The sequence below is a fragment of the Ranitomeya variabilis genome, chromosome 2, assembly GCF_051348905.1.
Source record: "Ranitomeya variabilis isolate aRanVar5 chromosome 2, aRanVar5.hap1, whole genome shotgun sequence".
NCBI classification, from domain to species: domain Eukaryota; kingdom Metazoa; phylum Chordata; class Amphibia; order Anura; family Dendrobatidae; genus Ranitomeya; species Ranitomeya variabilis.
Genome location: NC_135233.1, coordinates 1,064,651,735 through 1,064,673,181, shown reverse-complemented (window position 1 = coordinate 1,064,673,181; position 21,447 = coordinate 1,064,651,735). Strand labels below are relative to the sequence as shown.

At 39.3% G+C, this 21,447-nt stretch overlaps 1 protein-coding gene across 1 annotated transcript in view; it reads right to left on the bottom strand.

Annotated features, from left to right (window-relative positions):
• LOC143804052 (serine/threonine-protein kinase SBK1-like) overlaps positions 1 to 15,043 on the bottom strand; it is a 28,057-nt gene extending 13,014 nt beyond the window's left edge. The window contains exons 1-4 of the mRNA XM_077281792.1: positions 14,971 to 15,043; positions 14,556 to 14,664; positions 13,957 to 14,114; positions 12,353 to 12,471 (exon numbers count right to left, since the gene is read on the bottom strand). Coding sequence (XP_077137907.1) covers positions 12,353 to 12,471; positions 13,957 to 14,114; positions 14,556 to 14,664; positions 14,971 to 15,043 — 459 coding nt within the window. The remainder of the gene's footprint in view (positions 1 to 12,352; positions 12,472 to 13,956; positions 14,115 to 14,555; positions 14,665 to 14,970) is intronic.
• Positions 15,044 to 21,447: the final 6,404 nt, after the last annotated feature.

Below are 21,447 nucleotides of genomic sequence, written 5' to 3'. Positions count from 1 at the left end.
TTTTTTTTTTTCCCTTCAAACACTTCTATTTCTCCTGCTTCAGCCCAAAATATTAACACTTTGTGGGCCGGCTATACTGTCACGAATCCCCAATGGCTAGGGATAGCACAGGACAAGCAAAGTACAAATAAATAACGGACGAGCTCTAGGGTGATGGAACCTGGGCTGACCACTGCCCTACGCCTGACAAACGCAACTAGAGATAGCCAGGGAGCGTGCCTACGTTGGTTCTAGACGCCACACACCAGCCTAAGAGCTAACTAGTACTGCAGAGAAAATAAGACCTCACTTGCCTCCAGAGGAATGAACCCCAAAAGATATAGTTGCCCCCTCACATGTATTGACGGTGAAATGAGAGGAAGGCACACACATAGAGATGATATATATAGCTTTAGCAAATTGAGGCCCGCTGTAAACTAGAAAGCAGAAAGATACAAAAGGGGACTGAGCGGTCAGCAAAAAACCCTAATCAAAAATACCATCCTGAGATTACAAGAACCCATGTGCCAACTCATGGCACATGGGGAGAACCTCAGTCCACTAGAGCTACCAGCTAGCATAGAGACATAATAAGCAAGCTGGACAAAAAAACAAACAACTGAAAATCAGCACTTAGCTTATCCTGAAAGATCTGGGAGCAGGTAGGCAGGAACCAAACAGAACACATCTGAATACATTGATAGCCGGCAAGGGAATGACAGAAAGGCCAGGTAAAATAGGAAACACCCAGCCTCTGATGGACAGGTGGAAACCAAAGGCCGCAACCCACCAAAGTCACCCAGTACCAGCAGCAACCACCAGAGGGAGCCCACAAACAGAATCCACAACACAGAAGATCAACTCGCCACTCTACTCTCAAGATCGCATCTCACCACCTGTGCACTTGACCCGCTCCCAACCCACCTCATCCCAAACCTCACCACAATCTTCATCCCAACCCTAACCCATCTCTTCAACCTATCACTAACAAATGGTGTTTTCCCCTCAAGCTTTAAACATGCCTCCATCACACCTATCCTCAAAAAGCCCTCTCTTGACCCATCCTCTGTATCTAGCTATCGCCCTATATCACTTCTCCCCTATGCCTCAAAACTACTGGAACAACACGTCTACCTTGAACTGTCCTCCCATCTCTCTTCTTGCTCCCTCTTTGACCGCTTACAATCTGGCTTCCGGTCACACCATTCCACTGAAACTGCCCTAACTAAGGTCACCACTGACCTTTTAACCGCCAAGAGCAAGCGACACTACTCTGTTCTCCTCCTCCTCGACCTGTCGGCTGCCTTTGACACAGTGGACCATTCCCTATTATTACAGACCCTCTCATCCCTTGGCATCACAGACTTGGCCCTATCCTGGATCTCATCATACCTAACAGACCGGACATTCAGCGTCTCCCACTCACACACCATCTCCTCACCTCGCCCCCTCTCTGTCGGAGTCCCACAAGGTTCAGTCCTTGGGCCCCTGCTCTTCTCCATTTACACCTTTGGCCTGGGACAGCTCATAGAATCTCATGGCTTTCAGTATCACCTCTATGCTGATGACACACAGATCTACATCTCTGGACCAGATATCACCTCCCTACTAACCAGAATCCCTCAATGTCTGTCCACTATTTCATCCTTCTTCTCCGCTAAATTTCTGAAACTTAACATGGACAAAACAGAATTCATCATCTTTCCCCCATCTCACGTGACCCCCCCAACGAACCTATCCATTACAGTAAATGGCTGCCCACTCTCCCCAGTCCCACAAGCTCGCTGCCTCGGGGTTATTATTGACGCTGATCTCTCCTTCAAACCACATATCCAAGCCCTTTCCACTTCCTGCCGACTTCAACTCAAAAATATTGCACAAATCCGTTCATTCCTCAACCAAGAATCTGCAAAAACCCTAGTCCATGCCCTCATCATCTCCTGTCTTGACTACTGCAACCTCCTGCTCTGTGGCCTCCCCTCAAACACTCTCGCACCCCTCCAATCTATTCTAAACTCTGCTGCCCGACTAATCCACCTGTCCCCCCGCTATTCTCCGGCCTCTCCCCTCTGTCAATCCCTTCACTGGCTCCCCATTGCCCAGAGACTCCAGTACAAAACCCTAACCATAACGTACAAAGCCATCCACAACCTGTCTCCTCCTTACATCTGTGACCTCATCTCCCGGTACTTTCCTACACGCAACCTCCGATCCTCACAAGATCTCCTTCTCTACTCCCTCTTATCTCCTCTTCCCACAATCGTATACAAGATTTCTCTCGCGTATCACCCCTACTCTGGAACCCTCTACCACAACACATCAGACTCTCGCCCACCATCGAAACCTTCAAAAAGAATCTGAAGACCCACCTCTTCCGACAAGCCTACAACCTGCAGTAACCACCGATCAACCAACTGCTGCACGATCAGCTCTATCCTCACCTACTGTATTCTCACCCATCCCTTGTAGATTGTGAGCCCTCGCGGGCAGGGTCCTCACTCCTCCTGTACCAGTTATGACTTGTATTGTTCAAGATTATTGTACTTGTTTTTATTATGTATACCCCTCCTCACTTGTAAAGCGCCATGGAATAAATGGCGCTATAACAATAAATAATAATAATAATAGGTACAGTGGGTGAAATAAGTATTGAACTCATCACCAAGTTGGGAAGTAAATATATTTCTAAAGGTGCTATTGACATGAAATTCTCAACATATATTGATAACAACCCATCTAATACACACAAGGTGGGAAAGGGATTTGTGTAACCTCTTCTGATGAACCCATGTAAAACAATGGTTTGTTAGGGAGTTCCCTGGGTCACATTCATGTGTTAACTTATGTATGTATATGTTCATATGTTAACTATCCTCCTGCATTGTTTACTGATGTAGCAAAACTGCTAAGGAATATCATTTGTGCTTCTTGTTTGTTCTTTGTACTCAGGAGTTTTACTTGGTTGCATTGATTTTGTTCTCCCTTTGTGAGACTTCTACAGTCACACCTTGGAGCATTACTTCACTCCTATCTGCAGGCACCTTGTTTCCATTTTCTGTTTCTATATAAACTGTTTATCTCATTATCTTATGCATTATCACACTATTCTCTAATTTAATTCCATTTTATCTTGTGTATACCTTTCCATCTTACAGCTAGTAATGTTGTGTCTTGAATCCGTTTTTCAGGTATATATGAAAGGTATTTTGCTGTAAAATCTAGTTACTAGAAAATACCATATATCTGCGATAAGTGCATACGTACCCGCAATAGCTCACAAAATTAGGAACGTAAAAGTGTGATTGTTCCTAATTTTGTAAGCTATTGCGGGTACGTTTTATCCATTCATAGGGATGTACACTTAGCGCAGATAGAAATGAGAAAATACCATATATCAAGATTTGGACAACCAGGTGGTGTTGTGTTAAAATTTGCAGCAGGTTCTTTTTCCCCTTCCATACGCTAGCACCATTGTCAACCGAAGTTTGTAAAATCTAGTTACCACCGAAAGCTATTCTATTGTAAATGGCATTAATACGTAAATCTAATTAAATTGATGTACTAATAAAGGACTTACACATTTGTAATAATTTCAGCAAAGTCTCTCTATTGGATTTATAGATATGATAAAAAGATACGTAGATAGAAGAGAAGTAAAATAGAGAATTTTTTTCTTAAAGAAGATTTTCATCAGACATGGATTGCCACCCATAATCTCTGTATTTGTATTCCTTTATTAAGTGACAATTACTGCATGGCTGTGAGGGAAGAGGTTCACAGTGTGGACGATGGAGATTTAAACAGGTCCATGTGCGGTTTGCAGTAGGGAGCTGTAACCCTTAGAGGAATACACATCGCTACTCCCACATCATAGTAAGACAAATAACGTGACAAGGAACAAATTATCACAGTTATAAACAAGATTGAAAAATGTTGCCATGTTTAATTAATCATTAAAATCTAAAATACCTTCTGCATTTGATCAAATTATCCATTTAGTTTCTGTAGTGATAATTTTTTGAGATTACCTCCTTGCACAGGTTGATGAGCCCTCTTGAGACCACCAAAACATACAACCTCCAGTTTAGAATAGTGTCTCACGGATATATTCAATAAGTCTGGTGGAGCCTTTGCGAGTAGGGATAGAGTTAAAATGCTCTCTAAATCGTACATACAACGTTCTAATGGTTTTTGCTTTGTAATATCTTCCACAGTGACAGAATATTATACATGGCATACGGAGTTTTACAGGGTATAAATTCTGTCACACAGTGTTTGATACCACCTAATTTTATTGGATTCATGTTCAAGTGAAAACTACAAAAATTGCAGGAACCGTATCTGTGGTTACCCACAATGTTGGAGATCTACAATCTATCACTATAGAACTTTTTAACTGGTTCCTGACTAAAGTGTCTTTCGAGGTGAAACAGCACCTATATGTAATTGGCGGTTTTTGTGTAATCATACCACCTAAATCCTTATCCAAGCTTAACATGCCAGTTTTTGTTAATTTCAGAGATAATAGCCTTGTTCATTGGACCAAATTTAAAATTAAAGATAAATCTTTTTATGTTTTTCCTTTTTTGACCTTCGGTGTATATCAACAAATCAGTTTATTTTAATTTGCGGTCTCTATACAGAGGCTCATCTGGGATGAAATCTGGGTATCTCCTTGACAGAAATCTATTTCCTAAATCACCGGCTTGTTATTTCTCAAACTGACTGTCAAAGTTATTCATTTTGAATTGACTGTATCGGTGGGGAAATGTTAGTGTGAGACGGAGTGAGTTTGTGGATATAGGTTTTCTGAAGGCCTCAGTTACCAATTTTCCATTTTTAACAGAAATCTTAACATCTGAAAAGTTGAGTTCTAAGCCTCCAAAAACCGATGTAAATGACATTCATATCATTTACTGCATTCAGATGCATAACATAATCGTGGAACTCCTTTTCGCCACCTCCCCACATGACAAATGTCATCCACATAGCGATTGAAGAGTTTTATAAATTTGAGATAGTGATAATGTGGAGAGAAAACATTTTTCTTCAAAAACTGCCAAACAAATTTTCCCGAACACAAGCTGTCTGCGTACCCATTGCTGTTCCTGTGCATTGAAGGTACATTTGTCAAGTAATTTAAATGCGTTATGTGACCGAATGAAATCAAAACAATCGAATAAGAAATTAATACAATCCCAGTTATTGTATGTGAATGAATATTCAGCACCGCCTGATTACTGAGGCAGTGTGGAATTCTGGTATACACACTCTACAGGTCCTCTGATGTCAGGAATTTGTGTGGCAAGAGGACTTCTCACTATGTGGCTCTTAGGAACTCTCCTGTATCTTTTATATAGGAAGGGACATCTTGAAGAAGGGTTGGTTAAATCCAGTCCATGTATTTGGATAAAGGCTCTGTTAGGGATTCCACCCATGAGATAATTGATGACATGTGGTAATGTGGTATAGATATGGATTTGTGGATTTTGGGTGCATAGTACCTGTAGGGTCTAAGTGGGAACTCCGGGAACAATTGTACGTATTTTTTTATTAAAAAAAATATGCCAAAATTCACTTGGTTCTCAGAAAAGACTGAAATTTGTATTTAGTAGTGAGATCATTAAGCAAGGGTTTTTTTTGTGGAACTGTCTGAGAATTCTCATTGCTTCTTGCCTATAATATTCTCCTATCATGAGATCTCCCCTTGTCTGCATCATGCATATCTACGTCATTCCAATTTTGCTATTGACATGAAATTCTCTGTCAGTACCAACCCAATCAATCCACACAAGCAAAGAAATCAAATCACAGATTTCCAAAAACTAAGTTGTGTAATAATGAGAAATGACACAGGAGGGGTTAAGGAACTTGTGAGGAAGTCTTTCAAACCAAGGGTATGTTTGAGAGTTTCATTGATGACCTTTATATGTTAACAACCCTCCTGCATCGTTTAATAAGGTATCAAACCCACCGAGGGTTATGTGTGCTTGTTTGATTTTGCACCTATGTCTGGTCACTTGGTTGCATTGCCTTCCTTCTCCATTTGTGAAACTCTGACAGTCACACCTTGGAGCATTACTTCAGTCCCATCTGCAGGCACCTTGTTTCCATTTTCTGTTTCTATATACTCTGTTTATTTCAGTATCCTATGCATTATAATTCCGTTTTATCTAATGTATGTACCTTTCCATCTTACATATTTACAGCTAGCAATGTTGTGTTTTGAATCAGTCCTTCAGGTATATATGAAAGGTATTTCATTGTAAATTATATTTTCCTCTATAGCAATTTGTTTTAATTGGCTTTAATATGTATATTTCTTTAGATTGACATATGTTGTGAATTCCATTCTAGGGCTCCCTCCTGTGGTCATGAGTGGTACTGTGTGAGTTCTGTTCTTGGGCTCCCTCTGGTGGCCTTTAGCGATATGGCTGGTCTGTAGCAGGGCTCAGCTGCCTCATTTCCTGCTAGGCTGGTTCCTATTTAACTCACCTGGACCTTTACTTTTTGCCTGCTGTCGTTGTATTCAGTACTGGTTCTGATTTCTCCTGGACCTCCCTTGTGACCTGTCTTTTCCTGGAGAAGCTAAGACTTGCTTGTTCATTTTGCTCATTATTTCCTTGAAAACGTTTCTCAGTATATGTTGAGTTCAGTCCAGCTTGCTATTATGTGATTTTTTTCGCTTGCTGGTAGTTCTGGGGTGCAGAGTGCACCCCTCACATCGTGAGTCGGTGTGGGGGTTCTTGTATTCTCTGCGTGGATAGTTTTTGATAGCTTTTGTACTGACCGCACAGATCCCTTGCTATCTTCTGTCTATCTAGTGTTTAGCGGGCCTCATTTGCTAAACCTGTTTCATTTCTACGTTTGTATTTTCCCCTTAACTCACCGTTATTTTTTGTGGGGGGCTGTCTAAACTTTGGGGTTATTTCTCTGAGGCTAGTGAGGTCTTTGCTTTCTCTCTAGGGGTAGCCAGTTTCTCAGGCTGTGAAGAGGCGTCTAGGTTTTCAGGTAACGCTCCACGGCTACCTTTAGTGTGTTTGGATAGGATCAGGGTTGCGGTCAGTATAGCTCCCACATCTCCAGAGCTTGTCCTAATATTCTGGTTTACCTGTCAGGTCAGTTTTGTGATCCTACCACCGGATCATAACAGACATACTAATAAAGGACTTTTTCATTTATAAACATTGGAGACAAGTTTCTTTTTTCTATTGGATTTGTAGATATGATAAATATGCATAGAGATATGAGGTGGATAAAATAGAGATCCTTTATATCTTACAATCTGCAGATAAAACCTTTTATCCCATTATTATTATAGTTTGTTCTTTAACCCCTTCACCTGATCCTGTTTTCACCTTCCTGACCAGGTTATATTTTTCAATTCTGACCACTGTCACTTTATGTGGTAATAACTGTGGAACGGTTCAGTGGTTCTGAATTTTTTTTATTGAAACACATTGTACGTTTTGTCTTTTTATTTACTCATAAAAGTATCAATTTCCACTAACAGAGTATTGACAAAAAAATGAAATTTTCAAACTTGTAATTGCTCTGCCCTTACACCAGATAGTTTTATCATACAAAATAGTTAATAATTAACAATTGCCCAATGTCTACTTCATATCAGCTTTTTTTTTTAGATTTTTTTTTGTAGGTTAGAAGGGTTAAAAGGTTGTCAGCAATTTTACATAGTTACATAGTTATTAAGGTTGAAGGAAGATTTTAAGTCCATCTAGTTCAACCCATAGCCTAACATACCCTAACATGTTGATCCAGAGGAAGGCAAAAAAAAACCATGTGGCAAAGAGTAAGCTCCACCTTGGGGAAAAAAGTTCCTTCCTGACTCCACATTCGGCAATAAGACTAGTTCCCTGGATCAACGCCCTATCAAGGAATCTAGTGTATATACCCTGTAACATTATACTTTTCCAGAAAGGCATCCAGTCCCCTCTTAAATTTAAGTACAGAATCACTCATTACAACATCATACGGCAGAGAGTTCCATAGTCTCACTGCTCGTACAGTAAAGAATCCGCATCTGTTATTATGCTTAAACCTTCTTTCCTCCAGTCGTAGAGGATGCCCCCTTGTCCCTGTCTCATGTCTATGATTAAAAAGATCATCAGAAAGGTCTTTGTACTGTCCCCTCATATATTTATACATTAACATAAGATCACCCCTTAGCCTTCGTTTTTCCAAACTAAATAGCCCCAAGTGTAATAACCTATCTTGGTATTGCAGACCCCCCAGTCCTCTATTAACCTTGGTCGCTCTTCTCTGCACCCGCTCCAGTTCAGCTATGTCTTTCTTATACACCGGAGACCAGAACTGTGCACAGTATTCTAAGTGTGGTCGTACTAGTGACTTGTATAGAGGTAAAATTATGTTCTCCTCATGATAGAACAATAGAAATTATTTGTGCCAATTTTCCAAATATTTCACTGATAGCCGCATATTCGTACTGAATAATGGATCCAATGCAGGTCAATAGGAAAGCCAAATACTTTTTTTGCTGGACCCAACAAACTGGTCTGGGGGGCATGAAAAAAAATGCTAATTTGGATGGCAAAATGCTAAAACTAAATGGGAACAGCATGGAGAAGATGCCTGCATGCCTTTCTGACTCATACCACACAATAGATGAATAGCCGGCAAGAGCCAACAGGATAGAATACATTACATACAGTAAATACACATATAATAGGTACATATACAGATGTTAGTAACACATACATTTATGAATATATTTTATAGTCCGAAATCAGCCATAGGTATGTGTTCACACTGGGCAGTTAAGTCAGCGACTCATCAAGTTCATAAGATTACCTTGATGATGGTTGATGGGCTCACACTACAGCATGTTCCAAAATATTATACAAATTATATTCTTTTTGGATTTTCCTAAATAGTCGGTGCAAATGACAGTCAGTTTAATAAAATTCATCACCCATTTGACACACACATATTTATGTAAATATATTACATAGTCAGAAATCAGCCATAGGTATGTGTTCACACTGGGCAGTTAAGTGTTGTGAATTCCGTTCTCGAACTCCCTCCTGTGGTCATGAATGGTACTTTGGCGAGTTCTGTCTGTGAACTCCCTCTGGTGGCTGTGAGTGGAGCTACTTGCCATTGAGGTGTCTTTCTCACCTGCCCCTCATTTGTTGCTAGACTGGCTTCTCTATTTAACTCCACTCAGATCGTTAGAGTATGCCAGCTGTCGATGTCTTAGCCTTGGTTCAGAGCTCTCTGGGACCTTCCTGAGGACCTGTCTATTCCAGCGAAGCTAAGTTCCTGCTAGATATTAGTTGCTCATTGTTTTCTTGCTAAATTTCTAATCCAGCTTGTTACCATGATATTGTCTTGCTAGCTGGAAGCTCTGGGGGTGCAGAGTGGCACCACCGCACCGTGAGTCGGTGCGGGGGTCTTATTGCACACTCTGTGTGGTTATTTGTAGTTTTTTGTGTTGACCGCAAAGATCTCTTTCCTATCCTCAATCTGTTTAGTTAGACTGGCCTCCTTTGCTGAAACCTATTTCATTCCTGTGTTTGTGTATTCCTCTTAACTCAGTCAATTCTTGTGGGGGGCTGCCTTTACCTTTTGGGGAATTTCTCTGAGGCAAGGTGAGGCTTTGTTTTCTATCTTTAGGGGTAGTTAGCTCTTAGGCTGTGAAGAGGCATCTAGGCAGAGTCAGGCACGCTCCACGGCTATTTCTAGTGTGTGTGATAGGAGTAGGGTTTGCGGTCAGCAGAGTTCCCACTTCCCCAGAGCTAGTCCCGATTCCGTGTATAACTATCAGGTCATTTCGGGTGCACCTAACCACCAGGTCCATAACAGTTAAGTCAGCGACTCATAAGTTCATAAGATTACATTGATGATGGTGTAGTGTGAGCCCATCAACCATGTTACAAACTATTATACAAACAATATTTTTCTCGGATTTTTCTAAATGGTCGGTGCAAATGACAGTCAGTTTAATAAAAGCCATCACCCATTAGAATATACATGGAATTTTATTGAAGAAACCTCCCAATGATAACCGTATAATCTCCAAAGTGAACAAAAACTCAAAATGCACTGTTCAAAATTATTAGGCAAAGAATTTCTAAACATTTGATATGTTTTAAAGAACTGAAAATGCTCATTTGTTGAATTTGCAGCATTAGGAGGTCACATTCACTGATCTAAAAAGCTATTTAACTCCAAAACATCCTAACAGGCCAAGTTACATGTTAATATAGGAACCCTGCTTTGATATCACCTTCACAATTCTTGCATCCATTGAACTTGGGAGTTTATGGAGATTTTCTGCTTGTATTTCTTTGCATGAGGTCAGAATAGCCTCCCAGAGCGGCTGTTTTGATGTGAACTGCCTCCCATACTCATAACTTTTGATTGATACGCCAAAGGTTCTCTCTAGGTTTGAGATCAGGGGAAGATGGTGGCCACACCATGATTTTATCTCCTTTTATGCCCATAGCAGCCAATGACTCAGAGGTATTCTTTGCAGCATGAGATGGTGCATTGTCATGCATGAAGATAATTTTGCTCCTGAAGGCACGTTTCTGCTTTTTAGACCATGGAAGAAAGTTGTCAGTTAGAAACTCTACTTACTTTGCAGAGGTCATTTTTACACCTTCAGGAACCTTAAAGGGCCTTACCAGCTGTTTCCCCATTATTCCGGCCCAGAACATGACTCCTCCACCTCCTTGCTGAAGTCGCAGCCTTGTTGGGACATGGTGGCCATCCACCCACCTTCCACTACTCCACCAGTAGCAGTGACATCTCAAAAATGAGTTCATTTTTTCAAATGAGAAGAAAACAAGTCTAACGTTCACATTCTGATCTATGTCCTATATTATGTTGCAAAGTAAATACTGTATATAGAAAACAAGGATGCAATGATCTGTAAATTTTCATATATTTTATGCAGCATCACAATTGTTTTGGAATTGGGGTTATATTATGTAATAATTTGAGTTGTGCTGTGTCAGGCAAATAATCAATTTTGGGAGCAACTTACATATTTAAAACTATTTATAGCCCCAAAGAACCAATGATGTCCCGTTTGTTTGATGGCCACAGAAGGTTCCTTCTTAGCTTTCTGCTGTAAAAATGTTAAATAAATCCTTGAGGATTGGCCATTATCATCAGCATAGACAGTAATTTCAATATTGTCAGGATATCAAAACTTAGTGGATGTGATATTTTTTTCCCTCTGGCTGACACCGGATGTTTAACCTGATGATGACAGAGAATTCTTCTTTCAAGTAGGAGAACATTTTAACTCCCCTCATTTTCATCAAATTTACCTTATTTTATGTAAGATTCAATACATCTTCCAGTCAAACATTTTCCACTTTGCTGCAAAAAAGTTCTAACCTCCACTATTTGGTAACTTGAGCAATTCTGACTCTGAGACATTACCCATCTTAACATGCTGGATGCTTCAGTTGCAGAACTGTAAATTAACCAAACTTATCCAGTACCAACATCACACACAAATCCTTTAGCACTGTAAGAATGAAGGGGAAGACGGCTGAGAATGAAGGTTAAATTCTAACTCTATAAATAATCCATGCAAGATATTGAAGAATTTTCTGAGGGCCATTTCAGCGAATAAAATATAATGTAAAGGATGAGGGGGAGAAGTCAGATGATGATGAATACAATTCTATTCAACATGAAAAGTTTTATTTTTTCTACACTTGCACTTTTATACTAACCTCTTTGTTACCATATATTTAACCTAATAATGTTTTCAACACAGGGATAAAATGTGTGTTCTAGATAAAGACATAGATATTTTAAACACAATTCCTCAGCAACAACTTCTCTGTTAAAGGATGCTAAATATTTTATCAATAATGCAAATAATGTGGAAAAGGAAAAACCCTAGCATATAGCCCAAGGTATATTAAAAGGGTTAGATATACAGTATTGTGGAAAAGTTTAAGACAGTTGAAAAATAAGAAGCTGCCAAAAATAGAAGTTTTAATCTTTTTTTTGTATCAATTAATAGAATACAAATTATTGAACAAAACAAATCTATCTTTGCATTCATCAGTTCTAATTACTTTTACTTGCACACAGTTTCTGAAGGAACTCAGAAGGGAGGTTTTTCCAAATATCTTGGAGAACTAATCACATCTTCCTCAGCTGCCATACTCAAAGACCTTTACTTCCAGGGAAAATTAAAGTAATTGAAGATGGAGAGAACTGACTGCCGAGATGAGGGACATTGAGAGAGGAGATGGTTAAACATACATATGGCTTCTCTGGACAACATCTTCCAACAAGCAGGTGGGGAGGTGCAGTCTTCACATTGTCTCCAGTGGATGTAGACTTGATACATGGAGTCATATACCGTTGCTTCCAACCAGGGGAAATATCCAGTTAGGGCAACAAAGAGAAGAACACCAAAAGCCCAGGTATCAATTGTAGGGCTCAAGATTAAGTATTCTCCATCTTTCAAGTCACACAACTCTGGAGACATGTACGGGACAATGTGACATGGTTGTCAAATTTATTCCCAAATAACACATTATTTAGCTAATTTTCATGGGTATTTAGATACTTCCTGACTGTTGATGTTTATCATTTAGCCTTTGGTGTTTCATAAATTGAGCATTGTTAGATTGTAGGAAATCATATGGAGCCGCCTTTACTTATCTATCTTCGGATGATATGATGCAAGGTGCCTGCTGTTGCCAACTCTTGACTCAATACATAGTGGTCAATTGTGCCAATAAAGACTGGATACATAGTGAAAATGTGAGGGTGCTCAGATAAGGTGATTGAAAAACAAAACTCTGTCAGAAAGGATTTCAGTAGAGTTCTTTCCTTCCTCACTAATTTTGCAGCCACTGCTTTTCCTAAAGAAAGAACAAACAAAAAATGTATATAACAACCTCCCAGATCTCACATAGAAACATTACATTCGAGCACATAATCATCATCATCACAGGCAATGGGATATTTTTGGTGGCACATCAATTCCTAATCCTCAATCTCATGTCTGAAGCAGTTCAACTTTTGTAAATCCAAAATGCCTCCAATTTAGCAAAGTTTAATCCTAAATGTATTTATTTTACGGACTTACCGTATATACCACATTGAAGACTAAGAGCGCCGTTTGTGCTCGAAACGCATCCAGCAACTACATGGTAGCTTCCATCCAAATGATGTAATTTTTCGCTTGTCAGCAGTTTTCCAAATTTCAATCTGTTTAAATAAATTTTTGATACTTTTTATTCCTGGAGCTGGAGTTTTTTCTTTACATGTGCACAAATTTCAACTTCAGACAGATGTTTTTTCCTTGCTCGGACATTATGTGGACTGCAGACGAATGTTTCTACTGGGTGAGCTGAAAAGTTTTTCTGTTTTTCTAAGATGTTTGGCAGCCACTTATCTCTAATGAGAAAAAGCTATTGGGAGACTGAACTTTACCGCTTTATCTTTTTGCCATCTGACATCTCCTAGCAGAAAATCAATAGGGCAGCCTATATATATTTTAGATGCCATTGTTATGAATTAAGAGTAAAGTTGCCCACACAAATGGACATTTGTATGTATATCAGTGGCAGAGCCAGCTGAAAGTTTAAAATATCAAGATCAACAGCTATTGACTAAATGCTTATTAGGTCAACACCTATTTTTTCCAGCCTTCATTTTCATACAATGGTTCTATAACCCAACATGTTGTCTGGCATTAATATTTGGTTGTCCCCCATACACATATCATAGTCATCAATCCCCACCAAATTTGGGAGGTTTATATGATTTTTGTTCTATATGTACAGGAAAATTATAGCTGATACTAGAATAAACTAGATTTTCCAATGACCTACAAATAAATCTCATATCTATGGCCAGTTAAAATCAATATCACATTTTGATATAGAATTTACCACTTTTATTTTAAACAATTTAGGTAAATGGCCATCTTTGTTTTTTGCCTTGTTCACATACCTGTTGATCTCTCATGTGCCTGTAAAACTTGTCCATATGACCCCTGGCCCAGCTCCTTGATGACTTTGAAGCATTCAGAAATATTCAGAATCTCCAAGATATGGAAGGCGGCCATTGCTGCTTTGAAGTCAATACATTTTGCTAAGCAGTCTGTATGACTGTAGGAAAACATAAGGAATATGAGAATTAAAACCTCATGCAATTAACATATTCCTGGTTTCTGTGGGCATTTATCATAATTGGGCTCCATCATAATTTAGAAACCCATCATTAAGAAAGATGTTCCCATTCAGGAAAGAATGGTTGACAACACTTGCAAAAGGTATTTTTGTGGGCATATTGGTTGTCATCAATCATTCTATGAAGACATTGTAATCATAGAGTCAAAATTAGGATAATTCTAAACAGTTCTACAGTAATACAAAGGTGTTTGTATATAGAGAGTTTCTATATATTTAATCATTAAACGTAACAAATTATAATTTTCATGTGTTTTTAAGTTACTATAAAGGGGAATAATTGTTTAACGGTCTTTTGGCAAGAAGACCCGGAACACAATAAATAAAACCAATAGATATAATATTGAAGAGTAGTCTTACCTGGGGGGTCGGATTTTGGTGATGATGATTAGCTGGTTTCTGATCCAAAAAAGTTGAGTAACGTTGCTTTCTGGTTCGGTCTGAGAGGTGCTATTTCCACAAAGATGTTCTCAGGAATAATTCAATAAGACACATGAATTTCTAACTTTTATAGGGAAGTTTCTACTTGAAATTTCTGCCTATTCTCCTTATTGGCCAGTTGGATGTCAAAAACCTCCATTGATTTACAGATTAAGGTGTCTCCTAGAAGTTGGACATTCATGTAGACCTAATTGTTCTTTATTAGACTGTTAAAGGAGCTGGTTGTGCCACAATGGTATCAGGGTGGTGCCCGCCATAGTAGTGTCTGTGTTGCTATTGAAATGCTAATTTTCTCAGTTCTGAATTTATTCTGCCACCTACAGTCACATCTCACCTTCCCGACCTCCTGCTGCTTTCACTAAAAGAGAAACTGGTCTCATGTTTTTATATAAATATACATTTGTCATGATCACGTCTTGTATCCAGTGTTTATAGCCATAAACTGACTCAACATAACTTGTAGGATAGTCTTCTCCCAACTGACAATATTATTACATGTAAATAACTCAATTGTCAATTCTTTGTTTTTTTTCAAGCGTTAGAACTGATCTACCAAGAAAATCGGGCACACTGGACCAGTATAATTTTAATTGGTCAAAATACAGAATCGCTTGTTTCTACCACGCAGACAACGGTCGCTCATTATGGTTGAGATCGGATATTTCATTCTAGATATATATCTGGTTATAGGTTAATGAAGTGCACACAGTCCGTAATTGGCAGATTTTTTTAATGATTTTTTTCAGGACATCTGAAAAAATCTTCTGGAAAATTTGTAAATCAAATCTGCACCGAATTGTTTAGATATGAATGAAGCAAATTAATATTTCACTTTAAAATCCATGCAAGATTTTATAAAGAAAATATTTTTTTTTAAATTTGATTTGAGATTTCTTCTTCATTTAAATTAATAAATCTGTGAGAATTGATCTAGAAAAACTAGACTCTACATCAGATTCCATGCTGACAATGTGTTGTTAAATGTGACTATCTGCTGCAGTAATACACTGCGGACATTACCTGCACAAAGACGAACTATTTCATGGAAACACATTCAGATATTCTGTTTTAACATCATTAGAAATTGCATGTTTTTCATCAGAACACTCAGATTGATTTTTATTCATTTTTGGTCCTTGTGTCACTATTTCCCCTCGATGAGGCATCCTTTTTTCTTATGCAACAAATAATTCTTGACAGATAAATAGTTAAAATAAGCAGCACTTAAAAAGCAATGGTATGGCTATCGCATGTTATCCATTTTTTGTTATAGACCCTGTCTCTTGAATAAGCGAGTTTTAATCTGAAAAACTGATCAAAAATGAAGACATCATAACATAAATGCAAAAACTGGAGATGTGAAGAGCACCATAGCCTGTAATGGGCTTGTGTTCTATCAAAGAAAATCTGTCATGTGAGTGATGCCTAAGTGTGAGCTGGACCAGCAGTCTTCTCTCCCGACCACCTGACTAACCTCCATTTTACATGAATTTGCTGCTGGGGAACAAGAGTCCAACCAATATTAATAGGCAGTTATGAACAAGGCAGTAACTCCATGAAAACCCATTGGCTCTATCTAGCTAGCGGTGTCTCACTTGTCTCCTTTATCTTTCTTATCTCACATCTATCTGAGATCAGTGAGCTGACCATTATCCAATACGTATGGGTGGCTTCACTGCATTTGGCCTTGTTTCTAGTACAGTTGTTCTCACAATTAGGATCCATCTATGGTCAATGATCTCGGTGCCAGATGGCTTTCACCCAGACCAGATCACATATTTCTACAGCTTCTAGAATTGCATGTGGATGTAATTCAATGTCACTCCTAGGTGATCACTGGTTATTGTGCGGCTAATTAGTACAATCAGGAGCTTTCCATAGCCTCAGGTGTCTGCTCCTCACTGTGAAACTAAGAAAAACGAATGAACCAGCTCACCCACAGCAGCATACGGCTTGCTGAGGCACTGAACTCCTGCGGTCACATGTATAGTACTGTTGAGAAAAAGGAAATGTTCCAGCTTCTTTGAATCCAAAAAGGTGTTAGAAAATGTATATTAAAAATCCATGGCAATGGCAAAGTTCACATGGCATATCAAACTATCAGTTTGATAAAGGACGCCTTGACCGTTAGAAATGCATAACTATATGTTGCCATGTGAACTTTGCCATTGTTTCTTAAGAAGCATTTTCTAATAACATTTTTGGATTCAAAGAAGCTGGACCACATATCCTTTTTCTAATCTTTTTCACTGGATGCCAAGTGTCCATCCAGTACATTTATATAATTGATATTGTTTAATAAATATATTTTTTTATATCAGTGATCTGATGACTGCTGCAATCTGTGGAGTACGTTCTCCATTATGGCATTACATAACTAACTACTTACAGAAATTAAAGAAATCAAAATGTGACAAACTAACACGATGACGGGGTTTATGAGAATTTGGCCACGGTCTTCATTAAGTTTACAAATACTCCTAAAGAAACACTTCCTGGTCTTTATCACAAAATTTATGCTCAGCAGAATTTACTCAAAATGATACAACAATTTTTTGGGAGAAAACTATTTTAACACTGGGACACAGCCTCCTGACATTCAGCAAACTTCTCTTCATCAGAAACCTCAAATCTACTGTCTCCATTTTCCAAATACCATTTCCTCCAAGATGTATGAGGAAAACATCAGGATCCGGGAACCTATCGCTCATCATGAAGGTATGATCAATCAGGCCATCCCATCATTTACCTCCGAGCCCTGAGCAAGCAGACCCTTACTCCATTGTCGGATTTCTTGATTCATAATTTTGTGAATAAAACAGGTCTAAGAGATTTCCAAGTCATTGCATTCTTGTTTACTTTACACATCGTCCCAACTCTTTAGGAATTGGGTTATTATTTACATATCTCACCTCACACATGGGACATCTTGTGTTATTTTAAGATTAAAACTTGTTCTTAGTGTGGTGAGAAGGAGGCAGACAACACGCGTCCTGGGGAGCGGTCCGCGGGTCCGGAGTTATTGCGAAAACAATTTTTAAATGATAGAAAATACAGTAAATATGTTGCAATATAAGATTAGGACAGAAGTGAAGTTATTCTTCCTTGGCCGAAAATAATTATGCAAAACACTGATTTCTTGAAAAGAAATGTTTCTAATTACAAATGGGAAAAATGTTTCAGCTGCGTATTGTAGGAAAAAATGATCTGGATTTGAGCTCATATCTATCTCCTATCTGCTGGAACTTTCTTCTATCTAGATAAACACAATTACAATACATGTGCTATAGAAATACTATTCTTAACATTGCAATTGAAACAGCGAGACAGAGAATTTGTGGCATAAAGTAAATCATGGGGTTTGAAAATGACATTATAGAACAGTTAATATTTGAAAGAAAGGGAGACAAAAAGTGCAAAATAGGGTCTTATCCCACAAATACAGGAGAGCTTCCAACAAACCGCTCACCTGACATTGCAGAGTAAAAGCGTGTATAAATATAGTTTCTATACGGCACCAGAAACTACTACAGACCCATGTAGGTATAATAACTCATAAATATATAATTTATCCGGAGGACAATGAGTAAATACCAAAAACAAATAATTCAAATATAACAATTATTTTTATTTTTACTGACATAAACTTGTTTACATCCAAAATAAATACATAGGTCTTAATAAAATTATGTGAATCACACCAAAGTGTTTAGATGTGACACAGGATGGAGCATATCAGACTATGGTTACTAAATAAATAAACAATGAGGGATCCTTAATGCTTTTAACTGGGTGCCAATGAGTCCACTGGAAACAGTGCATCACTAATTGTGATTGCACTCCCTCCTACTCATACCAAAGTATTCACACCATATGCTATAGACAACAAAGATAGATGAATCACCGGTTGCCAATGCAGCCCCTCCTATTTATACACATATGCTACGATTAGCTAATCCCTCATCAGTATACAAAAGTAACAACTGTATTTACCCATGATAAGGTCCAATGTCCAGCTCCAAACTGTCAGGAACCCCAACGCGCGTTTCGCGTATAAAATATGTCGCTTCCTCAGGGGGCGTGAGGAAGCGACATATTTTATACGCGAAACGCGCGTTGGGGTTCCTGACACAGTTTGGAGCTGAACATTGGACCTTATCATGGGTAAATACAGTTGTTAGGGTACCATCACACAGTGCCATTTTGATCGCTACGACGGTACGATTCGTGACGTTCTAGCGATATCGTTACGATATCGCAGTGTCTGACACGCAGCAGCAATCAGGGATCCTGCTGAGAATCGTACGTCGTAGCAGATCGTATGGAACTTTCTTTCGTCGCTGGATCTCCCGCTGACATCGCTGGATCGTTGTTTGTGACAGCGATCCAGCGATGTGTTCGCTTGTAACCAGGGTAATCATCGGGTAACTAAGCGCAGGGCCACGCTTAGTAACCCAATGTTTACCGTGGTTACCAGCGTAAACGTAAAAAAAACAAACAGTACATACTTACATTCCGGTGTCTGTCCTCCGGCGTCTCAGCTTCTCTGCACTGTGAGCGCCGGCCAGCCAGAAAGCGAGCACAGCGGTGACGTCTGACGTCACCGCTCTGCTTTCCGGCCGCTGTGCTTACACAGTGCAGAGAAGCTGAGACGCCGGAGGACAGACAACGGAATGTGAGTATGTACTGTTTGTTTTTTTCACGTTTACGCTGGTAACCACAGTAAACATCGGGTTACTAAGCGCGGCCCTGCGCTTAGTAACCCGATGTTTACCCTGGTTACCCGGGGACTTCGGCATCGCTCCAGCGCCGTGATTGCAACGTGTGACCGCAGTCTACGACGCTGGAGCGATAATCATACGATCGCTGCGACGTCACGGATCGTGCCGTCGTAGCGATCAAAATGGCACTGTGTGACGGTACCCTTACTTTTGTATACTGATAAGGGATTAGCTAATCGTAGCATATGTGTATAAATAGGAGGGGCTGCATTGGCAACCGGTGATTCATCTATCTTTGTTGTCTATAGCATATGGTGTGAATACTTTGGTATGAGTAGGAGGGAGTGCAATCACAATTAGTGATGCACTGTTTCCAGTGGACTCATTGGCACCCAGTTAAAAGCATTAAGGATCCCTCATTGTTTATTTAGTAACCATAGTCTGATATGCTCCATCCTGTGTCACATCTAAACACTTAGGTCTTAATAAAATTATGTGAATCACACCAATGTATTTATTTTGGATGTAAACAAGTTTGTCAGTAAAAATAAAAATAATTGTTATATTTGAATTATTTGTTTTTGGTATTTACTCATTGTCCTCCGGATAAATAGTGTATAAATATAGGCTGCTCAACAGGAAAGAGGTGTATTGGATTTACAGATTAGGGAGTTTGATATCGCAGGATTTGAATGAGATCACAGAGGTTTTTACTTAAGTTACCAATATATATGTATATTACTGTTTGCATACTAATTTATTGTTATGTTCTAATTCTATACAAATTTAACCATAATTGATAAGAGTTCTAGATAGAAAATCTGCTGAAATATACACTCACTGGCCACTTTATTAGGTACACCTGTCCAACTTCTTGTTAACACTTAATTTCTAATCAGCCAATCACATGGCGGCAACTCAGTGCATTTAGGCATGTAGACATGGTCAATACAATCTCCTGCAGTTCAAACCGAGCATCAGTATGGGGAAGAAAGGTGATTTGAGTGCCTTTGAACGTGGCATGGTTGTTGGTGCCAGAAGGGCTGGTCTGAGTATTTCAGAAACTGCTGATCTACTGAGATTTTCACGCACAACCATCTCTAGGGTTTACAGAGAATGGTCCGAAAAAGAAAAAAAATCCAGTGAGCGGCAGTTCTGTGGGCGGAAATGCCTTGTTGATGCCAGAGGTCAGAGGAGAATGGGCAGACTGGTTCGAGCTGATAGAAAGGCAACAGTGACTCAAATCGCCACCCGTTACAACCAAGGTAGGCCTAAGAGCATCTCTGAACGCACAGTGCGTCGAACTTTGAGGCAGATGGGCTACAGCAGCAGAAGACCACACCGGGTACCACTCCTTTCAGCTAAGAACAGGAAACTGAGGCTACAATTTGTACAAGCTCATCGAAATTGGACAGTAGAAGATTGGAAAAACGTTGCTTGGTCTGATGAGTCTCGATTTCTGCTGCGACATTCGGATGGTAGGGTCAGAATTTGGCGTAAACAACATGAAAGCATGGATCCATCCTGCCTTGTATGGAGCATCTTTGGGATGTGCAGCCGACAAATCTGCGGCAACTGTGTGATGCCATCATGTCAATATGGACCAAAATCTCTGAGGAATGCTTCCAGCACCTTGTTGAATCTATGCCACGAAGAATTGAGGCAGTTCTGAAGGCAAAAGGGGGTCCAACCCGTTACTAGCATGGTGTACCTAATAAAGTGGCCGGTGAGTGTATATAATCTTTTGATAGACATTCTGATTTTATTTGATTTTATGTAATTATTTTATCGAAAAAAAATATGCAGATTTCATTTTTTATTTTTAGGATAAATCTACGCATTGTGTACAAGGAGCATAATACTATGTCTGTTTAATTTAGCTAAACACTTTGTGTTCTCCTATGTAAGGATAATAGCTTTGGAGCTGTGGTTAGAGCGGCGAGCCGGCAGTGCTAGACAGAAACCTGTCCTGCTAGGTAGGTGTTCTGTGTTTTTATTAATTGCTATATATCGTGGATGATTTTTTTGTGCCACTGTTAAATGTGGCTAATCGTGAAAATGAACTCCCCTGGTTTTCTGAGCAACGTGCT